At 36.3% G+C, this 21663-nt stretch overlaps 1 protein-coding gene across 11 annotated transcripts in view; it reads left to right on the top strand.

Annotated features, from left to right (window-relative positions):
- MYCBP2 (MYC binding protein 2) overlaps nucleotides 1–18506 on the top strand; it is a 224280-nt gene extending 205774 nt beyond the window's left edge. For all 11 annotated transcript variants that reach the window (XM_078147203.1, XM_020973272.2, XM_078147199.1 and 8 more), the window contains 10 exons: nucleotides 2398–2499; nucleotides 3948–4076; nucleotides 4169–4301; nucleotides 5966–6069; nucleotides 7325–7513; nucleotides 7970–8077; nucleotides 9543–9752; nucleotides 12360–12467; nucleotides 14359–14524; nucleotides 17691–18506. In XM_078147203.1, coding sequence (XP_078003329.1) covers nucleotides 2398–2499; nucleotides 3948–4076; nucleotides 4169–4301; nucleotides 5966–6069; nucleotides 7325–7513; nucleotides 7970–8077; nucleotides 9543–9752; nucleotides 12360–12467; nucleotides 14359–14524; nucleotides 17691–17806 — 1365 coding nt within the window. In that variant the 3' untranslated portion in view covers nucleotides 17807–18506. The remainder of the gene's footprint in view (nucleotides 1–2397; nucleotides 2500–3947; nucleotides 4077–4168; nucleotides 4302–5965; nucleotides 6070–7324; nucleotides 7514–7969; nucleotides 8078–9542; nucleotides 9753–12359; nucleotides 12468–14358; nucleotides 14525–17690) is intronic.
- Nucleotides 18507–21663: the final 3157 nt, after the last annotated feature.

Below are 21663 nucleotides of genomic sequence, written 5' to 3'. Positions count from 1 at the left end.
GAACTTAGTTATTTCCAATTCTATTTTATACATGTTTGCATAAATTCCATAGGTTTATGCACAGTATTCACATCTGCAATGATAATAAAAAATTAGAATCCAGGGAAATGGCAATTAAGACAAAATAATGTGTGACACACTTTCGTGACAGAATACCATTTATCAGTCTTGTGTCTAGGAATGCTAAATTAATGGCACATTTAATTTTGTGGATGATAATATTTGTGTTTTATTAACCAAAGTTCATACAAAATTCAGTGTGATCACACAGACCACAGTTATCAAAATGTGTGATAATAATTTGCTCTTCATTTAAGGAAAAAGAAACATCTTTATGACAGATTTAAAGAAACAGAATTAGCTTTACAAATCTCAAAACTACAATTTAAAAAGAATCACCAAGAATCACATCTTCCTGGGTAATGGAATACAAACAATTTTGGCAATTATTTTGTAACACTACCATAAGGAAGCCCTACTTAAAATTAGCTTAATTCCACACTGAGAGGTGCTTGAAACAAAATGCTATTCATGTCCTGCATTGAGATTTCCTTTTTATTTCCCATACACACACACCTTTTTTTTTTCCTTACAAAAGAGACAAATGCTATACAAGCAGCATTTTTAGTCTTCTTTCTACAAAAGTTCTATAGGTACAGTCTGGCATACGCTAAACCAGCAAGGCCTACTTTTTTTTTTTAATATCCCTTCTGTGTCTGGATTTGAAATTTTCCAGCCTGCTTTGCATTAGTGCCAAATCGTAGATCTGGACCTGCCAGCTCTAACTCACAGATGCAAGAATAGATCCTAACAGCCACATTTGAAGTATGTAGCTTAGGAACATATTTAAAATTTTTTTAAAGGGAAAATTTCTTTTTGTTTCCAAAACATCTTAGGTTCATGAATTAAGAGCAGAAAGCTATGTGGCAGTGACAACAAAATCAGCATCACTAGTTCGTGAGAAAACACAAAGCATCTTATGACTTTGATGGAAATGAGAACAGCAGTCAGATTTAACACTTAAAAGTGTTTCTTTAATAGTATCCATATTATTTTTCTTATGGAAAGGGAAGAGGCATTCAGTGCCTCCCACAGCAAGGGAGGGAGGAAACCAAGACTATTCGTGAGGAATTTTCTTGATATTTATTATTCTAAAAACTATGCTGATATGATACTCTGTGCTTCTGTTTGCCTTGAACACTATATAAACTAACATCACTGTGTGTGTATTGGTTATAGATATCAAAGGTAAAACTATTTGTTACCCCGTGTTTCTAAGGATTTGAAAGTGGAGCTCCTCCTCTGAGAGGAAAGAGAATTACGGTGGCTTCTTCTGTGTTCTGATCATTCTTAATGGCTTGTTTTATTTCGGAATATCTGACCCTACATGAGATATTGGCCCTGCTATGAGGAAGTCTGTGTTCAGATTTGGCTATATTCTTTCAAATCTGCATGCTCTATTTTTCTACCTACCTTCTCTTAATAAGAGGAGAAAACGTCAAGAAAATGAATGCTGACACTACATTGATCCATTATATTACTTAGACTTAAAACCAAAAATTTTTTTTCTTTTTGGGGTGGGATAAGTGAGTTAGGCTGGTGTGGCGAGTAGAGAAAGTGCTGGGTCAGGAAATCCTGGATTTGGGCCCTGTCTCCACTCACTTAGCAGCCTTGAGACTGCAGACAAGTCACTTTACTGCTTTGACCTTCAGTTTCCTTCATTGTAAAAGTTGGAAATAATATTACTTCTACTACCTGCTTCACAGACTCATTGTATGGAAAAGCCCCTTATAAGCGTTAAAGCATCATATGTATAAAAGAGAGTAGGTATTCTAAAAAAGAAAAGGCAGGAGAAAAAAAAAGCAATATCTCTCATTTATCAGGAATCCTAAGAAATGAAGTATTCATATATCTGTATTTTCTAGATGACTAAAGCATACCCACTTGAACCACACACCATTTTTTATTTAACCATGTGTGATGATAACTTTCTAGAATATATTGCATACTTTCCTTATTTCTTCATTAGACCTTAATTTGAATGCGACTTAATATTTTCCGGATAATTCAGAATCCATTTTGTCACCATCACTTTAAATTAGAAATCTACACTTTTTGTAAAAGCAAAATATAGGAAAGCTTAATGTGAAATGATTCCTGAATTTTCATTAAATAACAGATGCTTATTGAGGCACAGTATGAGGTGCTCTGAGAGATTCAAAAACGTATATGACTTTGTTATCAAAACATACTTAAAAATGTCTTATTGAGCATGGTATGTGTTCGATGTTATGCAGAGTAAGTAAGCAGGACACTGTACTGACCTCTCAGGAATTATATACTGACAATATCATTTCCTCAGTTAGTATTCACTCCTGTCCCTGTTTCCTTGAACAGCTTTGGCTTGCCCTGGCATCACTTTGTGTTCTAGATCAGGATCACGTGGATCGGCTCTCTTCAGGAAGATGGATGGGAAAGGATGGACAGCAGAAACAAATGGTAAGAGCAGAAGTTTTAGCTTTTGAAACATTTTAACTGCTGTTATACGTTAAGAAGAAAAGAAGGTCCCTGAACAAACGTGCAGTAGTATAGATGGTGAAAAATTTTATCAAAACTGGTTAAATTTCTCTCATCACTTAGTGTATTATATTGTGCACATTAAGTTTCCATCTTCATAATTCAGGTTGAAATGTAAGTAAACAAATTATTTGATAACGGTGGGTTTTTTCCCCTTCTCTTTTCTCTGTCTTGCCTTTACATTTCATCATAAGCTTATTTTATTAGACATGGTGTGTTCTCGTCTTTAAATTTTGTACTAGATATAGAAATCATTCAGAACCTTGCAGCATGTGGATAAAGAGCCAGCCTCTGGGTCAGGCTGATCTTGGTGCAAGTTCAAACTCAGACATATTCTAGTTGTGCAACCTGGTGCAAGTCACTTACCTGCTCCATGCCCCAGGCAATTCTCTAAGATTATTAAGTGCAGAATCCAATCTACATTGGTAGAGGAAGATTCCTGACTGGGTAATTCCTGACTTCAATGAAATTATAAGTCTAACCCCCCTCAAAAAAAAAAAGATATCCTTAGAAATAAGCTGAAAGGAGGACCTGAGTTCAAATCCAGCCTCAGACCAAACACTTGACATTTACTAGCTGTATGACCCTGGGCAAGTCACTTAACCCCAATTGCCTAATAAGGAAAAAAAAAAGAAATAACCTAAAAAGAGGAGGGAACAGGAAAAACAACATTCCTTCCATTCACTTATGTGTTCATAAAATAGTGTTTTCTTGGATACACTGGTTAGTAAGGCACTTTCAGCAGTTATCTGGATTCAAGAAAGGTATTCTTAAGGACATATTTAGGCATTTAAATCAGGAATTGTTAACTTCTTTTGTATATCATGGGTCCCTCTGGCAGTCTGGCAAACCCCATAAATTTCTTTTCAAATGCATAAAATATATAGGGTTACAAAGCAAAACAGTTACATGTAAGTGCAGTTATCAAAGTATTCTAAAATTAAGTTCAAAGGCAGTAGGTAAGGAACTCCTGATCTAAAGTTAATGTTGATGTAATTTTCACTTTAGATTTTATATTCATGATCTACTAAAATCCCTAGTTAGAATGAACTGAAAGGCTACATTTTAATGCTAATATATGAAGACTGTTGGCAGGTTTTTAGAAGTGTTGTTCATTTAGTATAGTATTAGATTTAATGTTGACTTTGTTTCCTACAATGAAATGTGAACAATTTTTAGACATCACTGAATGAAGTATTCAAGTCTATAACTTTTTGTTTTGTTTTATTTAAATATATTTGCTCTGATTCTGCTTGGCCTTCCAAATTTGAAACTTAATGAGCTTGACAGTGACTTACTGAGGTTCTAATTTGTGTCACTTTCGGGGACTTTATTTTTTCATTTTATTTAGCATTTATCTTATTTTTCAGCCTATGTGTGATAACCATGATGATGGTGAAACTGCAGCAATCATCTTATGCAATGTGTGTGGAAATCTCTGCACTGACTGTGACAGATTCCTTCATCTTCATCGCCGAACCAAAACTCATCAGAGACAGGTGAAGATTTCATGTTTTCAGAGTGCTTTATTAGTAATAAACATTTATCAGTACATAATTATTATTTTCCATGCCTTTCATGAAACTAATAGGTCTTCAAAGAAGAAGAAGAGGCTATTAAGGTTGACCTTCATGAGGGCTGTGGTAGAACCAAACTCTTCTGGTTAATGGCACTAGCAGATTCTAAAACCATGAAGGCAATGGTGGAATTCAGAGAACATACAGGTAAAAAATAAAATATAACTATGGCCACTAGTTAAACTTGAAGTCATTTATACAAGGATGTTTTGGGGAGGTTTCCTGATATCTACCTATTACATTACTGAACACTGCATATGATATTGAGATAACTAGATATACCTCTCAATTTTTTCCCTAATCCCTCTTTTGCTTTTAACACTAAATCAGTCAATCAGCAAGCATTTATTAAATGACTGCTGTATGCCAGACACTGTACTATCCACTGGATAACGCAAGTAATGAATACAAAGCCATAGAATACTGTAGCTAACTTACCATGTGACATTGAGCAAGTCCCTTCACTTCTGAGCTTCGGGGTGCTTATCTATATAATGAGAACATTAGTCTAAAGGATGTCTAAGGTCTCTTCTCCAAACTTACAGTCTTTCTAAGTGTGGAATAGTCATTCATTCAACTCTATTCTAAGCACTGAAACACTCTTAATAGAACTACTTTTGAGTCTAAGGTGGAAAAAATATTCTATTTTTAAAATACCTACATGAATTAAATAATTTTCAAATTGCATAAATAACTATTTATATAAGTAATAATTTATACATTTTTACTTGTTCCTAATTGCGTTATGTACTTGCAGCTTAAATTTAAAACTCATTTAGGAGTTACATTGTTGCTTACAGTTCCTGTGTTTCAGGTTGCCATTTGCCTAACTGCTGAAAGCCACAAAACCTTTGATATTCATAAGTGAGCCTGAATAAGTGAGGATTGCAGTCTTTTATTCCTCATGTTTTTAGATTAAAAAAATTTTGGAGTTTTTCCTGCCCCTTTTCCTCTCTAGTGGAAACTCAAAAGCATTTCTTATGATTTATCTTTTCACCTAATCAAGAACTTGTTTGTTGGACCTGTTGAGAAGTAGAAATATGAGGTTCTTCATGTTCTGCTCTTTTCTTACTCCTATCTCTGGAATGAAAGACTGCCTTCAGGACTTCCTACATTTTAGGAACTGCTTACCAACGCCTTCTGCCTTTCCTAAATTTAGGAAAGTAACAAGCTTCTGAAAACATAATTAAAATCTTAATTTCTTTGTCTGGATCAATTTCCTCACTTTGATGTCCTAAAATAAAATACATGCATCATGTGGTTGACCCCTAATTTTTTTTTTTTTGCTTTTTGGTGAGGCATTCAGGGTTAAGTGACTTGCCCAGGGTCACACAGCTAGTAAGTGTCGAGTGTCTGAGGCCAGATTTGAACTCAGGTCCACTTGACTCCAAGGCTGTATCCACTGTGCCATCTAACTGCCCCTTGACGCCTACTTTTGAAAAGACTACTAAAAGAATTGACTTCTGATTATTTAGTGAATAGCTGAAGATCTAATTATTAATTAAAACCAGAAATTGTGATCATCCCTTTTACAAAGTGGGTAATTCCCAAGGAGTAATATTACCGCTAACCATACCTCATAGAGGAAAATCTCTTTGTTATAAATAAGCATATTTTCAGATTGAAGAGGAAAAAGGAATTCTGTAATTATTTCATTCTTTTTGCGTCTCCAGAAATTCTCTTCCAACATTGCTTGACCAGATAAGCAAAACAAGAAATTTTAGATATATTGTGCTACCTTTTTTATTCATTATTTAGCCATTTATTATATTATATAAGCCTGAAATGTGATGCTTTCTACTTGCACATAGGTAAACCCACCACAAGTAGCTCCGAAGCATGCCGTTTTTGTGGTTCCAGGAGCGGAACAGAGTTATCTGCCGTTGGCAGTGTCTGTTCTGATGCAGATTGTCAGGTATGTACAAATAAGCATACAGTCAGCCCCATCACCCTTGGTGATAACAGCCTTTAATATATGTAGTTTATGTTGTATGTAGTTCAGCACAAACCATACTTTATAGACTAGAATGTAGGGATGGTTGTATGTCTCAGCTATAAAGAGGATCAGAAAAAGCCCTAAATTTCACCTTCTGATATGAAGTACAGACTAGACCAGAGGTTCCCAAACTTATTTGGCCTACCACCCCCTTTTCCAGAAAAAAAAAAATTGTCAGCCCCCTTGGAAATCTCTAACCCTTTAACGGTTTGTTTTGTTTTGTTTTGTTTTTGAAATTTGCATCATTTCAAAAAATATAAATTTAATTATTTATTGTAAATTTATGGATTTTTTTCCTGCATTAAATTTTGATAACACAATATTGTAGCATGTAACTGTATAGTATCATACTGTAAACAAATTATTACACTTACATATTCCTGCCGATGCATGCTGGACTTCCTGACAATGTACTACACTCCTGCCAACACTTGCTTGTTAAGACCTATTAGCAGACTTGACCACTGATTGGTTATAACTTGCATTTTGTGTGTTTAGTTGGAAAATAATGTGATCACTACGACTTTAACTCTGTTACGAAACAGATGAAACATGTACAAATGATTTTTCAAAATGTTCTTATCATCTCTTCTTTCCTTGTGTTTCCACTACCCCCTTATTTTTATTCAGTGCCCCTCAATTGCACCCAAAGTTATGACTACCCCCCTGAATCGGTCCATTGCCCCACAAGGGGGCAGTATCCCCCATGTTGAGAACCTCTGTACTAGACACTTTCCCTTATTTTCTTAAATAAAATTTGGTTAAATACTTAGCTTTCTTCCCTGATTTTTCTTATCCCTAAATAACATTCCCATTATCTTAGTAATTTTTTTTAGCTAGACCAAATTTGTTTTTAAATTACTCTATTTAGTACTTCATTGTTGTTTTTTTAAATTCTTTTTTAAATTTTAAAAATGTTTCTAAAATGCATGATCATTAACTCAGTGTTAATTAGCCTTTTTTCATTTCATTATCAATTTAAAATTCAAAACGAGTCTTATAATTTTAGTCCTTGGTTGTATTAAAGTGTTAAATAGAAAATAATATTAACTGATGCCTAATCTTAATATTTATTGCCTGTAAGAAAATTAGTATAATGAGTATAATGTAATTAGTCAGACATTTGCCTTTAATTTTTTAAGGTCTTATGCTTTTGTGAATTTCTCTTTGACAGGAATATGCTAAAATAGCCTGTAGCAAGACACATCCTTGTGGCCATCCATGTGGAGGCGTCAAAAATGAAGAACACTGTTTACCATGTCTGCATGGCTGCGATAAAAATGCCACAACGCTTAAGCAAGATGCTGATGACATGTGTATGATATGCTTCACTGAGGCACTTTCAGCAGCACCCGCTATTCAGGTGGTTATTTGATATTTTAGCAGTTTTATATTATCATTTTTATAGTGAAAAATTGATAAGACCTGTATTTTCATTCATTATTTCAGTCATGGATATGTATCTTCTAATTTACAGATAATTGGCATTTTTGTCATAGGTCACTGAATGAAAGGGCATCCATTAGGATCAGATATTTCCTTATAACAAAGTTGGGTGGTATTAAGTAGTAGTTTCACCACTTTTCTTTTAACACACTCAAACTTTTTTTGCTGGAGTAAAATGGCCAAAAGATGAGGAAAAACTAAGAGCCTACATAAGCCACAGACTAGACCTACTGAGTAGCAAAGAAATAGTAAAAAGCCTGTGTACATATCTAGGGATTTCACCATGCTGAGTTCCTAAAAGTCATAAATATCTCTACTGTTAGTTGTTTTTAACCATGCATTGCTCATGTATTTCCCTTTTTTTCTTTTTAAGTTGGATTGTAGTCACATATTCCACTTGCAATGCTGCCGACGAGTTTTAGAAAACAGATGGCTTGGGCCCCGGATAACATTTGGATTTATATCTTGTCCTATTTGCAAGGTATGGGAAAATTAAAATTATCTATGCTCTACTTCAGTTCCAGCTTCTTCTTGGTGTCTAGAGACTCAGGAAACAGAATCCTACTTTTGTGGCCTTTAGTGCCCTGCTTGCTTAGCTGCCTCATGCTCTTCCCCCCTAGAAAATCTTACAGCCTCAGTCTTACAGATTCCACCACTGCCTTCCTAGTTGATATTAGAATATGTTATTATGAATTTCTCACTAACTGTTTTATAACAGATTTATTTTATTATTAGTTTTATTTATGACAGATTTCAAAATTTTGGATGCTCAATAATTACTCCTTAATTCCTTATTGAATTGGTTTTTATCAGAAAAAAATCATTCAAACACATATCAGAAGATGTGTGTCACTTATCTTCACTTATCTTCTTTAAGAAATATTTGTTTGCCAACATGAATTGAAAAGTAAGTTCATATCGCAACACATGTTGAACAGTTGACTATAAGAAAAATAAACTTATTGTTCTACTGTTAATGGATACAAATGTCTTCAGTTGTCTGATGATCCATAATCTGACCTTTCAGTGACATTAGGACAAGTCCTAAAAAGTTTAAGGTCTAAAATCCAAAATATACCCTCTGAGAGACTCAGAGCAATCGCTTCTTAGCAGAACAACCCAGTTATGCTATTATACTTTCCTCCCCTGTGTGGTGCCATAAAGCAGGGCCAAATTTAGTTCACTAAAGCAATTTATCTGGAGGTGGCATCCTACAAAATGTTGCTTTCTGCCTTCTTGCATCTCCCTCAAAAAAAAAAAAGATTAAAAAGTGTTTTTTTTTCTCTTAAGGAATTCACTTCTAAGTGTCAAGTCATAAGTAAAGCAGCAGGATAGAAATCTTACGGAAAGAGACTTAGGAACAACTAGGATAGTGTGTTTTACTCTTCCCTTTGTGTTTCTAAGAAGAATAAGATACGGTTAAGACTTATGAGGGTCTTTCTTCTTTGGTTTAATATTTTATTTACCGTTATTATCACTTTGGTTATATGAATAAATTTGATAAGAACTAGCCATTTCTGTTCCCTAGGTTTTTTTTAAATTCTTAATTAAGGATTTTATATTGTTGTCAGATCAGTCTTTCAGTATCTTCTCAGTGCCTCCTCTATTCAGAACATGTCCTAAGTCCTAAGTGCCTTTAGTATCCAGACTTGTCAGCAGACTTATCAGCAGTGCCTTTTACCAGTTTCTATAAACATTGCAAAGATCGATTACTGATTGACAACAAAGAAAACTCAGTATGTTGGACTTTAAAAACATTGAAATATTAATGAAATAACTTTTAAAATATTTTTGGAATGCATTTCTCTTTTACATTGAAAATTTTGTTTGGGGTATTTTGTTTATGGCATATTAAAAAAAAGTAACTGATGTGGGAAATATCTACTACATAGAAATTAGCAAAAAGCTAATAATATGAACTTAAGGTGCTATATTCTTCATTCCAGAACAAAATAAATCATACAGTATTAAAAGACCTGCTTGATCCAATCAAAGAACTCTATGAAGATGTCAGGAGAAAGGCCTTAATGAGATTGGAATATGAAGGACTACACAAGAGTGAGGCAATCACAACACCGGGCGTTAGATTTTATAATGACCCTGCTGGTTATGCCATGAATAGATATGCATATTATGTCTGCTACAAATGCAAGAAGGTATGCTATGAATTTATTTCAATAATTTTTTTAAAATTGGAAATTGTATAGATAACTAAGAAATTAAATGTGTGGTAGATGTTATACACTCATTTTAAAACTGGGCATATAAATGGAATAGTCTTATGTCTCTTTGATTTATTCACATTTATAAGGTGCCTATTATGTGAGGCTTGTGGTTTGGTAGAGTGCTGAATCTGAAGTCTTTTCAGACCTCAATTCAAATATTTACTAGCTGTGTGATCATAGTCAAGTCACTTGAATCTCCAAGCCTCAGTTTCCTCTGTGTAAAATGTGAGGGTGGACAGGATGGCCTCTTAAGGCTCCTTCTGGTCTAAATCTGTGATCCTTTGGCACTGTACTAAGGAGAGAGTGGGGGAGAGTGCAAAGACAGAACTGAAATAGGCCCTGGCCTCAAGCAGCTTAGATTCTTCTGAGGAGAAACAGCATGTTTGTGGATAAGTTGCTACAAAATGCATATACAGAGTGTGTACAATGTCATTTGGCAGTGGATAGAGAAAACTGACACCTGGGGAGCTTAGCAAAGGCCTTGGGTAACAAGTTGCTCATGTAGACTGAGTCTTCGATGGAAATTTCTCCCTGTACAAAGTTGATCTTGCTTAGTTCATTGATACATTCACCTTGCCAAGCATAGTCGTTGATGCCTGTAATCCTAGCTGTCTTGGAGGCTGAGACTGAAAGGTCTCTTGAGCTAGGAGTTCTGAAAAGCGGTGGGCTACGCTGATCAGGTGTCCGCACCAAGTCTGGCATAAATATGGTGGAGTCTCTGGAAGTGAGAGGCCACCAGGTTGCCCAGGTCAGAAATGGAGCAGGCCCAAGCTTCTGTGTCAGTCAGTATTATGTTTGGGCCTGTGACTATCCTTGTATTTTTAGCCTCAATGAGATGGGGAAACACAGGCTTTAAGTTAAAAACAACAGATTTAGCTATGACCAAGGACTTCCAGCCTTATGGAACCTGCTACTGCCTATAGATCACTGGTAGGACCTTTGAGAACCCAGGGTCACTGCTGTGCCGTGGGGAGACATCAGAGAGCATCTGTGTGAGTTCTGTACTTATTAAGTTAAAAATGGAAATTTTCTTGGTGGTATTTTGGTATTGTATTTTGATATGCTGACTTGTATATGTGGAAATACTGAAAAAGAGGATACTACTGTATCAGTGGAACCTATGTTTTGAGTTCTTTTTCCAGAAAGGTGATGTATCCTTGCACCAGGCCTTACCCTTTTGTTAATTCTTCCCTGTGACTGTTGTACATTTACTAGGTCATTGATGGGACAAAATCAAATCTAGAAGTTTGCCAGCCTAGGGACTCAGACTTTGGCCTCTTTTTGTTGCTGCTTAGTCATTTCAGTTGCGTCTAACTCTTTACAGCCCTGTTTGGGGTTTTCTTGGTAGAGACACTGGAGTAGTTTGCCATTTCCTTCTCCAGCTCATTTTACAGGTGAAGAAACTGAGGTAAACAGGGTTAAGTGACTTGGCCAGGGTCACACAGCTAGTAAGTGTCTGAGGCCGGATATGAACTCAGGAAGAGAAGTCTTCCAGACTCCAGACATACGGACTCGTCATTGTGTCCACTGCGCCACCTTGCTGTGCTTTTAGCCTCTTTTGTACTGTGCAACAACCTGTTTTAGACAAACTATCGAAGAAATTTTATTCCACTGTCTGTTGTAAATGCCACTAAACACATAACAGATTGTAATTTTTGACCCACAGAGGTTTACTGAATAAATGTGAGCATTATTCTGCTATATTCTAATGTAATTGCCAAATCCTGTTTTCTCTAAGAATTTTTCCTTTCTGACTAGTATTTAAGCCGGCTACAATCAGATGTTATAATCTTTATCTTTTCAACAAAAAACTGACTTTTTTTTAATCTAATTAATATTATTGTTTAAGAATTTCCAAACATTAAGCAAACTCAGTTTAAAGTGTTATTTAGGATTTAGCGGAATATCAAATGAAACCAAAGCAAATTAAGTCAAGCCCTAGGCTTGACAGAATACCCTTGCTATACACTACTAGGCTGCTACTAGAGAAGAGGCTGCATTGAAATCTTAGGATTCTTTGCCTCTCTAATGTAGGAAGTATTTTATTGATACTGCCTATTGTAGATAGGAAGAAGCTAGGTGGTACAGTAGATTGAGCACTGGGCCTGGAGTCAGGAAAACCTGAGTTCAGAACTGGAGTGAGCAAGTCACTTAACCCTGTTTGCTACAGTTTCCTCATCTGTAAAATGAGCTGGAGAAGTAAATGGCAAACTACTCCAGTATCTCTGCCAAGAAAACCCCATATGTTGGAATCACGAAGAGTTGGACACAACTGAAAAACAACTTCACAGCAACAACAAATTGTAGATAAAGAACCATCTCAAAACCAAGTAGTGTTATATCTTTCTCTATCCCACTGGAAGCATTGCGTGACCTGATGAGTGCCTAACTGTAATGGTAGGTATCTAAAAGAACATCTAATGCTCATATATCCTAGATTTCTTGGTTTCCTTTTCCTTATGCCATCTCCCTGAGATTCTTACATGAAATTTTTCTTCATTTCTGCATTAATGTCAACATATTCTCTGACTTCCCCAGGCATATTTTGGTGGTGAAGCTCGCTGTGATGCTGAGGCTGGGCAAGGGGATGATTATGATCCCAGAGAGCTTATTTGTGGAGCATGTTCTGATGTATCCAGGGCTCAGGTGGGTATGAAAACTTAGGAGATAGAAAGGTGGTCTAGAAGTATTGCAGGGGTTTTTTAATATTCATAGTAAATGTTACCTATTTGTGTTAAGCCTAACAAGTCCTGGTTTATAATCATAGATTTGTAGCTAGAAAAGACCGGAGTGATCATCCAATCCAGCTGCTTCATCTTACACATGAAGATCCTGAGGTTCAGAAAGGTCACATAGGTATTAAGTAACATAATCAAAAATGAAGTGTTCCAAGACCAATTTTGTTTCTACTCTCTGACATTCCTTGTAACTTACACTTATACAGAACAGTGTAGTTATTGAAAATCTTTCACATATATTATGTCATTATTCTCCGTTTTTCCTCTATAAACATTACATATTTACAGTTCTTTTCCTACCAACAGTTTCCAGATAATAAACTAATAGCACATACTGTTGGCTTTTTTTGTTTATCCATCTCCTGTTGCAGCTTCATAACATCTCTGTAAGATAGGATGGCTAAGGAAACTGAGTGGAGAGTTTAAGCAGCTTAATTAAAATCATATACTGTAATAACAGAACTCAGATTTCCTGACTTTTTAATTCAAAGTCCTTTATCCTATATCTCTGGCTCATCAATTTAAAACATTTTGTATTTATAAACTAGGTTTGGTATAATTAAGCTATGTAGTTAAAATTAGCAAACATACTGAACAAATAATTATACAAGGTATTGTGCTTGTTAGTAAGAAAGGCCAATCTTTTCATCTGACTTTGAAGTGAAAGAGGAGATAGTAGAAGGAGATATCTGAATGATGTCAGATGAAGAGGGGAGACAGAAGAGAGGCAGTTTTTGGCAAATGGTCTCTTTTTTTTTTTGGTGAAATATGAAGCTAAGTCCTTACAAAATCCTTTGTATAATCTCATTCACTTGTCACAATAAACCTCTGAAATGAGTAGTACAAATGAGAATATGCCTTACAGATGAGAAAACTGAAGCTCGGAGAGTTTGATACACTTGCCTGAGATCAAAGCCAGCAGGCAGCAGAGCTTAAACTTAAACCCAAGATGTAATATAGCATCATTGAGACGTACTCTTGTCAGCACAATGACCAAGCAGGATTCCAAGTGAAATATGCTCTCCGCCTTCTGGTAGAGAGATGAAGGGTTCAGAAGGTAGAATGCGACAAATATATTTTAGAGCAAGGCCAATGTGGACATTTGTGATGGTTGACTACTATGTACATGTTTGTAATGAGCTTGGGTTTTCTTATGTTCTCAGTGGAAGTGAGGGGTTTGGGGTAAGAGGGTGAGAACAAACACACAAACAAATCTCAGGAAATCTGGTCAATACAATAAACAACCACAATTCCTAAGGATTTATACTGCCCACCTCCTGACAGAGAAGAAAGTGATGGACTCAGTGCAGGTAGAGCCGTGTTTTTTCTACAGACATGGCCAATAAGAAGTTTTATTTTACTTGACCATACATGTTTATAACAGGATTTAAGGTTTTCTTCCTGTTTTTACTTTCTCAGTGGAGGTCAAGGTAAGAGAAGTGGGAGGGACTTTTTTCTAAGCTTTTTGAGGGCAGAAATTGTCTTTCCTTTTCATATTTGTAACCTTGGTGCTTAGTACAGTGCCTGGCACATAGTAGGTGCTTAATAAATGTTTGCTGACTAAAACATAAAGTGAAAGGAGGGAGCAAGATGCTGGAATAGACAGGAGCAGAAAAGGCCAAGAGCACAAACGAAGAGGTTGCTTTGGTGAGAAGAGTCACTTCTTTCTCTGAGGCAGAAATGAAGGAATAGGTGGGGGTGAAATGTGGAGACATTTTGAGTCAACGTTATTTGAAGTTGAAGCTCTTCAGTCTCAAATAACCTTACTTTAATATTCAGTCTGACTTCTTTTCCTACAGATGTGTCCCAAACATGGTACAGACTTCTTAGAGTACAAATGCCGCTACTGCTGCTCTGTGGCTGTATTTTTCTGTTTTGGAACAACACATTTTTGTAATGCATGTCATGATGATTTTCAAAGAATGACAAGCATCCCCAAAGAAGAACTTCCTCACTGTCCTGCAGGTGAGCTTTCATCAAGCTTTTTTTGTCATGATTATGTCTGTGTATAGTATAGATACAGATACTATACATTTTTCCAAATCTCCTAGAAAGAATGTGAATAAGTTTGCCACTAGATTTCATAGGAATTTTCTATAGATTACAGTGGATTCTGATGGAAAAATTATTTTATTTTGATATATTTTAGGTTATTTTTACACATTATTTTAGTTTCATTTTTAACTGGGAACAGTAAGGCCTTTGTTTCTAAAATTATTCATAGTGCAAGCCTTTTTTATTAGGACTTTATCAGAATAGGATCAAGTGGCACATAATTTTAGCCACGTTTTAGATCTTTTATATAAAAATGGTAAGAGAACTAGCCTCAAAATCAGGAGCACCTGAGTTGAAATCCCACTTCTGATATATTCTTTATATAAATCCTTTAAACTGCATATGTTTACACAGTTCACTGTGTTATTAATGTAAGCTTCTGGAGGGCAGGCACTATCTCATTTTTGTCAGGGCTTAAGAGACACTCATGGGTTGACTGATAGATAAGATTTTGGTCTCCCATCTATACAGCTGTAGTAAGCAGTACCGAAAATAGTTTGGGGCATTGTAAGGTTTAGAGCACAGCATTCCCAACATAATGGTATCTGCCAGCCTCACACATTTTCTAATTTATTTTTTCATGACTGCTCTCAAGGTAAAGTCCCACAATCTGAAAAAGGGACCCCGCAGTGGTAGAAGGAATAGCTGAAAGGGCAGAGGGAGCAATATTATAATTACTGCCATCAGTAACAAGTGTGGGTGAAGGCAGAGGGACCCCAAGCCTACGCAGGCAACAAAAACTCTGAAGTGTCATCAGATGAATCAAAGGGCAGCTCCATAGGTTTCCCAACCACACCACATTCACGTAGAAATTCATCCACATACAAGATCCACCCTAGCATGGTAGACCTGCCCAGGGTAAAAGATAGGTTTGTTGCAACTTAATCACCCCAAGAAAATGAACATTTGCTCTAAGTCAACACTACCCATATTCTGTTTTTAATAGTCACAAAGGTCCTCATTTATTGTGGCATCATCTTTCACTGTATATTGTAGGCATCCTTCTTTTTCTGCTCTTCTGCCTGTTTTAAGAGCATGGCCTTGCACTTTGGGGTTGCCAAATATGGAAGTTTCTACTGTGAGTGAAGTTAAATCAATGCCCTTTTAATGAATCTGCTGTCAAGAATTCTGAGACTCAACTACCATCTTAAAAAATTAAACTCTTTATTGATAGGGTGGTTGGGGGATGAAGAAGAATGGGGTAGAGAGGCATTATGACTGACCAAGAGCCAGAAAGATTTGGGTTCAAATCTTGCTCTGACACATACTGGCTTTTTGACCCTGAGTGAGTCCTTTAGCCCTCCATTGTACCTCAAGAAACTCCATAAAACTTATTCTAAGTCATATATTATATATTGATGAAATACATCTTTACTGCTTTTGTGACAGCAAAGTATATATTTGTATTTTATATAAGAATTTCTCAATAAATGCTAGGAAAGAACCAACAAGCAGTTTCCCCCAAACAATCATGAAGACCTGTTATCAACACCATAGAAGTTTTCTTTCTACCTAGATCCCTGACACATTCCTATCCCTGTTATAATATTAATCTTCTTTGTCAAAATCCCTGTACTGCACACATATTTAAGACTGGAATTAACAGCGCTCCTATAGCCACATTCAGCTTCAAAAAGTGAGTGTACCTGGTTCTCTGCTGAAGAGGCACACCAACTACTTCCTCTACTTCCAGAGGCATCAAGTCTCTACTTAGATGTTTGCCTTTAAACTTTGGCTAGTCCTTACCTAGGACTACTTTCTGCTAGTCCTTTATTTCCCTTCAAATTTTCCTTCTTCTGGATAAGAAGATGGAGATTTAAAAAAAGGTATCATCTCCTTGTTTGGTCTCCTTGATCTAGTCCTCTGCTATTTATTTTCCCCCAACGAGGATTAGAGTTTACTTCAGTGTGATGGCAGAACAGCTTGCTGTTATTGGTGCCTCTTTCAGCAACATTGCTCAAGAGGAAACCTGGGTTTTGTAAAGTTTCTACCTCAAGCTTGTCAGCTGAAGCTGAATTAACTTAAGGTGAGAACAACTAATGAGCCAGGTTGTATCACTAAATCATTTTGGTCCTGTTTTTAGAGGAGCAAAAGCCCTTTTGCCAATTTTAAACTGAATTTAAACTCTGAGTTATCACAAGGAAATAAATGTATAAACACAGACAAGAGGTTGCTCCATAATTGTGCAGTGATGGGGTTTTTAGTGAGCTTAGTTCAATTCATGCTGTCCACAAAGGTTCATTTCCTTTTTTTATATACCATAAATTAAATTAATGAATTGTTCATGTTTTTCAAAGAACCTAGATTGCTGAGATAAAAAATCCAACGCTGCTTGATTTAAAAATAAAATTAATCATGATTCTTCCCATTTTTAGCTTTCTTTAGGGCTAAGGTTTAAAAAAAAAAGCATTATTTGTACGTGGCCATTGAATCTTAATGTTATTTTATTGGTTTTGCCTTTGAGGGGAAAACAGTCAAAATCCTAAATTTTTTTTAGCCAAGATTTTTCTGCCACAGTGAAATCAGTCATGGCTGTGTACTCATTATATCACTTATAGGCAATGCTAAAACAAATAGAAGCTTTCAGGTACTTTTTGATCCAGTGGCACTGGCCTGCTGGCTGTTCACAGACAAGAACCTCCCTCTCTCAGCTGTAGGCATTCTTTCTGGGTGTCCTCCGTGCCTGGAATACTCTCCCTCCGCTGCTGCGACCAGCGACCTCCCTGGCTTCCTTTAAGTCCCAACTAAAATCCCACCTTTTTTACAGGAAGCCTCCTCTAACTCCTCTTAATTTCAGTGTTTTCCCTCTTTTAATTACTTCCTATTTATTCTCTATCTAGCTTGCTTTTGATGTAGTGTTTGCTTGTTGTCTCCCCTGATACATTGTAAATTCCTTGATGGCATTGATTTTGCTTCTTTGTATCCCCAGACATATCACAGTGTCTGGTACATAGTGAGTGTTTAACAAATGTTTATTGATTAATTGAGTCATATGATAGTAAGTGAAGCACAGCTTTGAATAACCATATCCCTTCATTTGCATTAAATAATCTTTTGTTTCATTAAAACTTCACAGGTCCCAAAGGCAAACAATTGGAAGGAACAGAATGTCCACTACATGTTGTCCATCCACTTACTGGAGAAGAATTTGCTCTGGGTTGTGGGGTTTGTAGAAATGCTCACACATTTTAGACCATCTAATTTTATTTGCCCGAAAAAACAGCTGCCCTTGTCAGGAAGAGAATACAGTGGACTCTATACACTTCTCAGGATGAGGATGGGACCATTTTAAAATTAAAAAAAACATTTACAGTGCAAGAAGGATGCCAAATACCGTGTACATAATTCTTGCTGTGAAAAAAAAAATGCCTTTTTTTTTTTTGAACCAAGACATCCACCTTGTGAGATGTTTGCATGTGGCCATTACAGTCATCGGCTATGAAGCATTGGATATATAGATAACTGATATAAAAGGATCACCATGCCCATAGACTACAAATGATGCTGGCTGTCAGGCAAAGAAAATTTTAAAAAAATCATTGGTTATTGTATACTGACTTTTTGTAAAACTGTACAATTGTAACTGCATCACGGGAGGGGGTAAAAAGAAGAATATTCTGGTTTATTTCCTAGACTGTTATAAAAATTGTGTTTGGAAGGCATATTAATGTAATAAGCATCATACTGTATATAAAGATATCAATGTTTGTCCTGTATAAGAATTACTAAATTACAAAAGCAATTTCATTTAAACTTCTAGGTTATGTTTGAGCCTGAAATTTTAATGAAGTGCAATACTGAGTGTGCCTCATATCTTGCAGCTGTAAACATAATGGAATGTACATGTCAATAAAGCCACTGTACATTTTTATACAGTGATAAAGTCTTACAAGCGTGTAAGGTTGTATTTGAGAATCAAAACATATAGTAAACAAAATGTTCCCAGTGCTTCCTAACATTCTTAAAGTATTCCTTGGTTGGGTATTGGAGAGAAGTTATGATCCCTCTTTTTGTTTCGTTAAGTATCTATTTTCCTTATGTAGGCCATGTTTAACTCCAATTATAAATAATGTACCTTAAATTATACAATAGTAACTTTTTTTTCACCAGACCTTGTGATTTTATCAGTATAGAGGAATTTCCCCAAACAATATACTTTCTCTGCAACTTTTAGTTATTAGAGCTGACTGGGGCACTGAAGGTTAAAGACTGGCCTACGAACCCAGCTAAATGGGTCCAAGGCGGTTCCTGACAGGTCGTCCTGTCTCTGAGGGCTGCACTCAATCCTTGATCTTAAAGTGTAAACTATAGATCTGGTTTTATTTTAAATAATAAATTGCATTAGATTTTGAATTGAGTACATAGGATACAGAGGCAGGTAGGTGGCTTAGTGGATAGAGCACCGGGCCTGAAATCAGGCAGACCCGAGTTCAAATTCAACCTCAGACACTTACTAGCTGTGTGACCTTGGATAAATCATTTAACCCTGTTTACCTTAATCCCATTGGAGAAGGAAATGGCAAACCACTCCAGTATCTTTGCCAAGAAGATCCCATATGGGGTAACAAAGAGTTGGGCATGACTGAACAACAATACAGGATATAATGCAGTGTGTTTACGTGGTCACAGAAGACTGAAAAAAATCATCAGTAAGCAGATACAAAGCTCCTTTAAAGGTAGCTGGTAGCAGAGGGTAAAGGTAGCAGAAAACTAGAAGTAACTATCTATATACACACACATGTATGGCCTCTAATACCAATACTGCCTACCTGTGGGTCTCCAAAGTCATGTAACTTCACTAGGCCTCTGTCTCTTCATCTGGAAAATAAGGGGGTTAAACTAGATGATCTTTCTAAAATCCCTTCAAACTCTAGCATTTTGTAATTTACTAATCAACAGCTTAACGAACTTAAATATGGTCAGACCACACAGTGCTTTTAGGCAGTTATCCCTATAGTTAATTCCATTGAAGACATTGTATATGACTTGCTATTTTGGAAATCAAAAATGATCATATCAGTTGTCATCTGATTTTATGTTATACTTTATTGTTGTATAAATCAAATTGCCAATCAATATATTTTGAGAATTACATATTAAGTAGAGGTAGCGTGGTAGAGTGATAAAAGAACAATCTTGGAGTCAGGAACTAGGTAAAGTCCTAATTATGACACATACTAGTTGTGTGTCCATGGGCAAGTCACTTAACTTCCCAGAATGCTCCAGGCAATTCTCTAAGACTTTTAATCTGCATCAGGGGAAAAGAGTTTTCACACCAGGAATTCCTAATACCAATTAAATTTCAGGTTGGAGAGAAGAGGGAAATAGGTAAGCCTATTAAGTGAGAAAAGATACATGCACAAACCAATACATGATAAGTACCACCAGACAAGTGCAAATACAAGTTAGAGAAGCAGAGGGGTCATTTCCAGAACAATCAGGAAAATTTTGAAAGAGGTGGTAACATTTCCCGTTAGGGCTAGAAAAAAGAGTGGGTATGCTATTATAAGCAATATTCTAGGCCAGGCTTCCTCAGGCTAGTCTAGTCATTTAGGTTCAGGATGAGAATACAGTAAGGAACTCTTGGAACATAAAATGCAAAAACAACTTCAGTAGTTGCAAAAGATAAAAAGAATTCTTAAGGTTCAAAAGATACTAATTGAGATAAAAATGGTTACTCCACATTTGCCCACGGCAGCTGGCCACACTAGTTCTGAAAGTCCCAAGCCATGGTAGAAATCTCTGACCCCAAATCCCCCATAAGCTAGATTTTAATTTTCTCCCTTCTCAAGTATCAAAAAAGCCAAATACCATTCCTCCTCTTCCTTCCCCCCCTCACTTAAAAGACCAGCCCAACATACATGAGAAAGGTATTCATTCTTCACAGGCAGAGTGAACATCATGAGGGTCAGAAAGTGAAAAGGATATTCAAGTAATAGTGAGTTGTCCATTTTAGTGCATATAAGATACATAGAAGAAAACAGTGAGAAATGAGGCTAGAAAAGTATAGAGTCTTGAGAAATGGAAGTTACAAAGTTTATCTAATTCCATGTTTCACTCAGTGTAAGAATTCACACTAGCTAATTTTATTTGCTTGAAAAAAAAAAAGGAAAAGCTACCCTTGTCAGCAGGAAAATGTGGTGGAATTTATGTTTCTCAGAAAGAGAGACTTTTTAGAAAATTTACAGCAAAAAAAAAGAGGAAGCCAAGTATATTTACTGTGAGAAATAATCCTCTTTAAAAAAAAAAAGGGGGGGGCAGCTAAGTGGTACAGTGGACAGAGCTCTAGCCTTGGAGTCAGAGGACCTGAGTTCAAATGTGATCTCAGACACTTGACACTTACTAGCTGTATGACCCTGGGCAAGTCACTTAACCCCAATTGTCTCACAAAAAAAAAAAGCAGGTAGTCATCTAAACTTTACTTCAAAGATGACAAGGAATTTTTACCTACACTTTACAAAGCAGACCATTTATTCTGAGACAGATTTAATTGTTAGCAGCCTTATATTAAACCAATTTTTGCTGCCTTGTGACTTCCACTTGCTAGTACTCTGTAAGTCTATCCCCTCTTTCATGTGACAGGTCTTCATATAACTGAAGGCAACTAACGTCATCCCACCCCCAGCCCCCTCTTTTCCAGTCTAAGCTTTAGTTCCTTCAACTGATCCTTATATAATATTGCTTCCAGACCTCTCACTATTCTGGACACACACCTCCAGAGAGCCTGGTTTACAAAGTGCCCTTTGTAAAATGTGATGACCACTGCAAAATACAGTAGTACTTTTAGTCTGAACACTGTAATCCCACTAATGGACCCTAAGAAAACATTTTGACCGGTGTCAATATTGATTTATACCAAACTTGCACTCATAAAATTCCTAAATCTTTTGTAACAGTGATTGTATAGTTGATATACTTTGAAGGATTCAATTTCCCAGAATCTAAGGGCTAGAAGGGGCCAGAGAGGACATCTAATCTAATTTGCACCCAAGCAAGAATCCCTGATACAAAATCCCCAACGGTTGGTCCGGTATCTGCTTGAAGACCAC

The sequence above is a fragment of the Phascolarctos cinereus genome, unplaced genomic scaffold, assembly GCF_003287225.1.
Source record: "Phascolarctos cinereus isolate Bilbo 61053 unplaced genomic scaffold, phaCin_HiC Scaffold_7;HRSCAF=346, whole genome shotgun sequence".
NCBI lineage: Eukaryota > Metazoa > Chordata > Mammalia > Diprotodontia > Phascolarctidae > Phascolarctos > Phascolarctos cinereus.
This window is presented reverse-complemented; position numbering and strand designations above follow the sequence as displayed.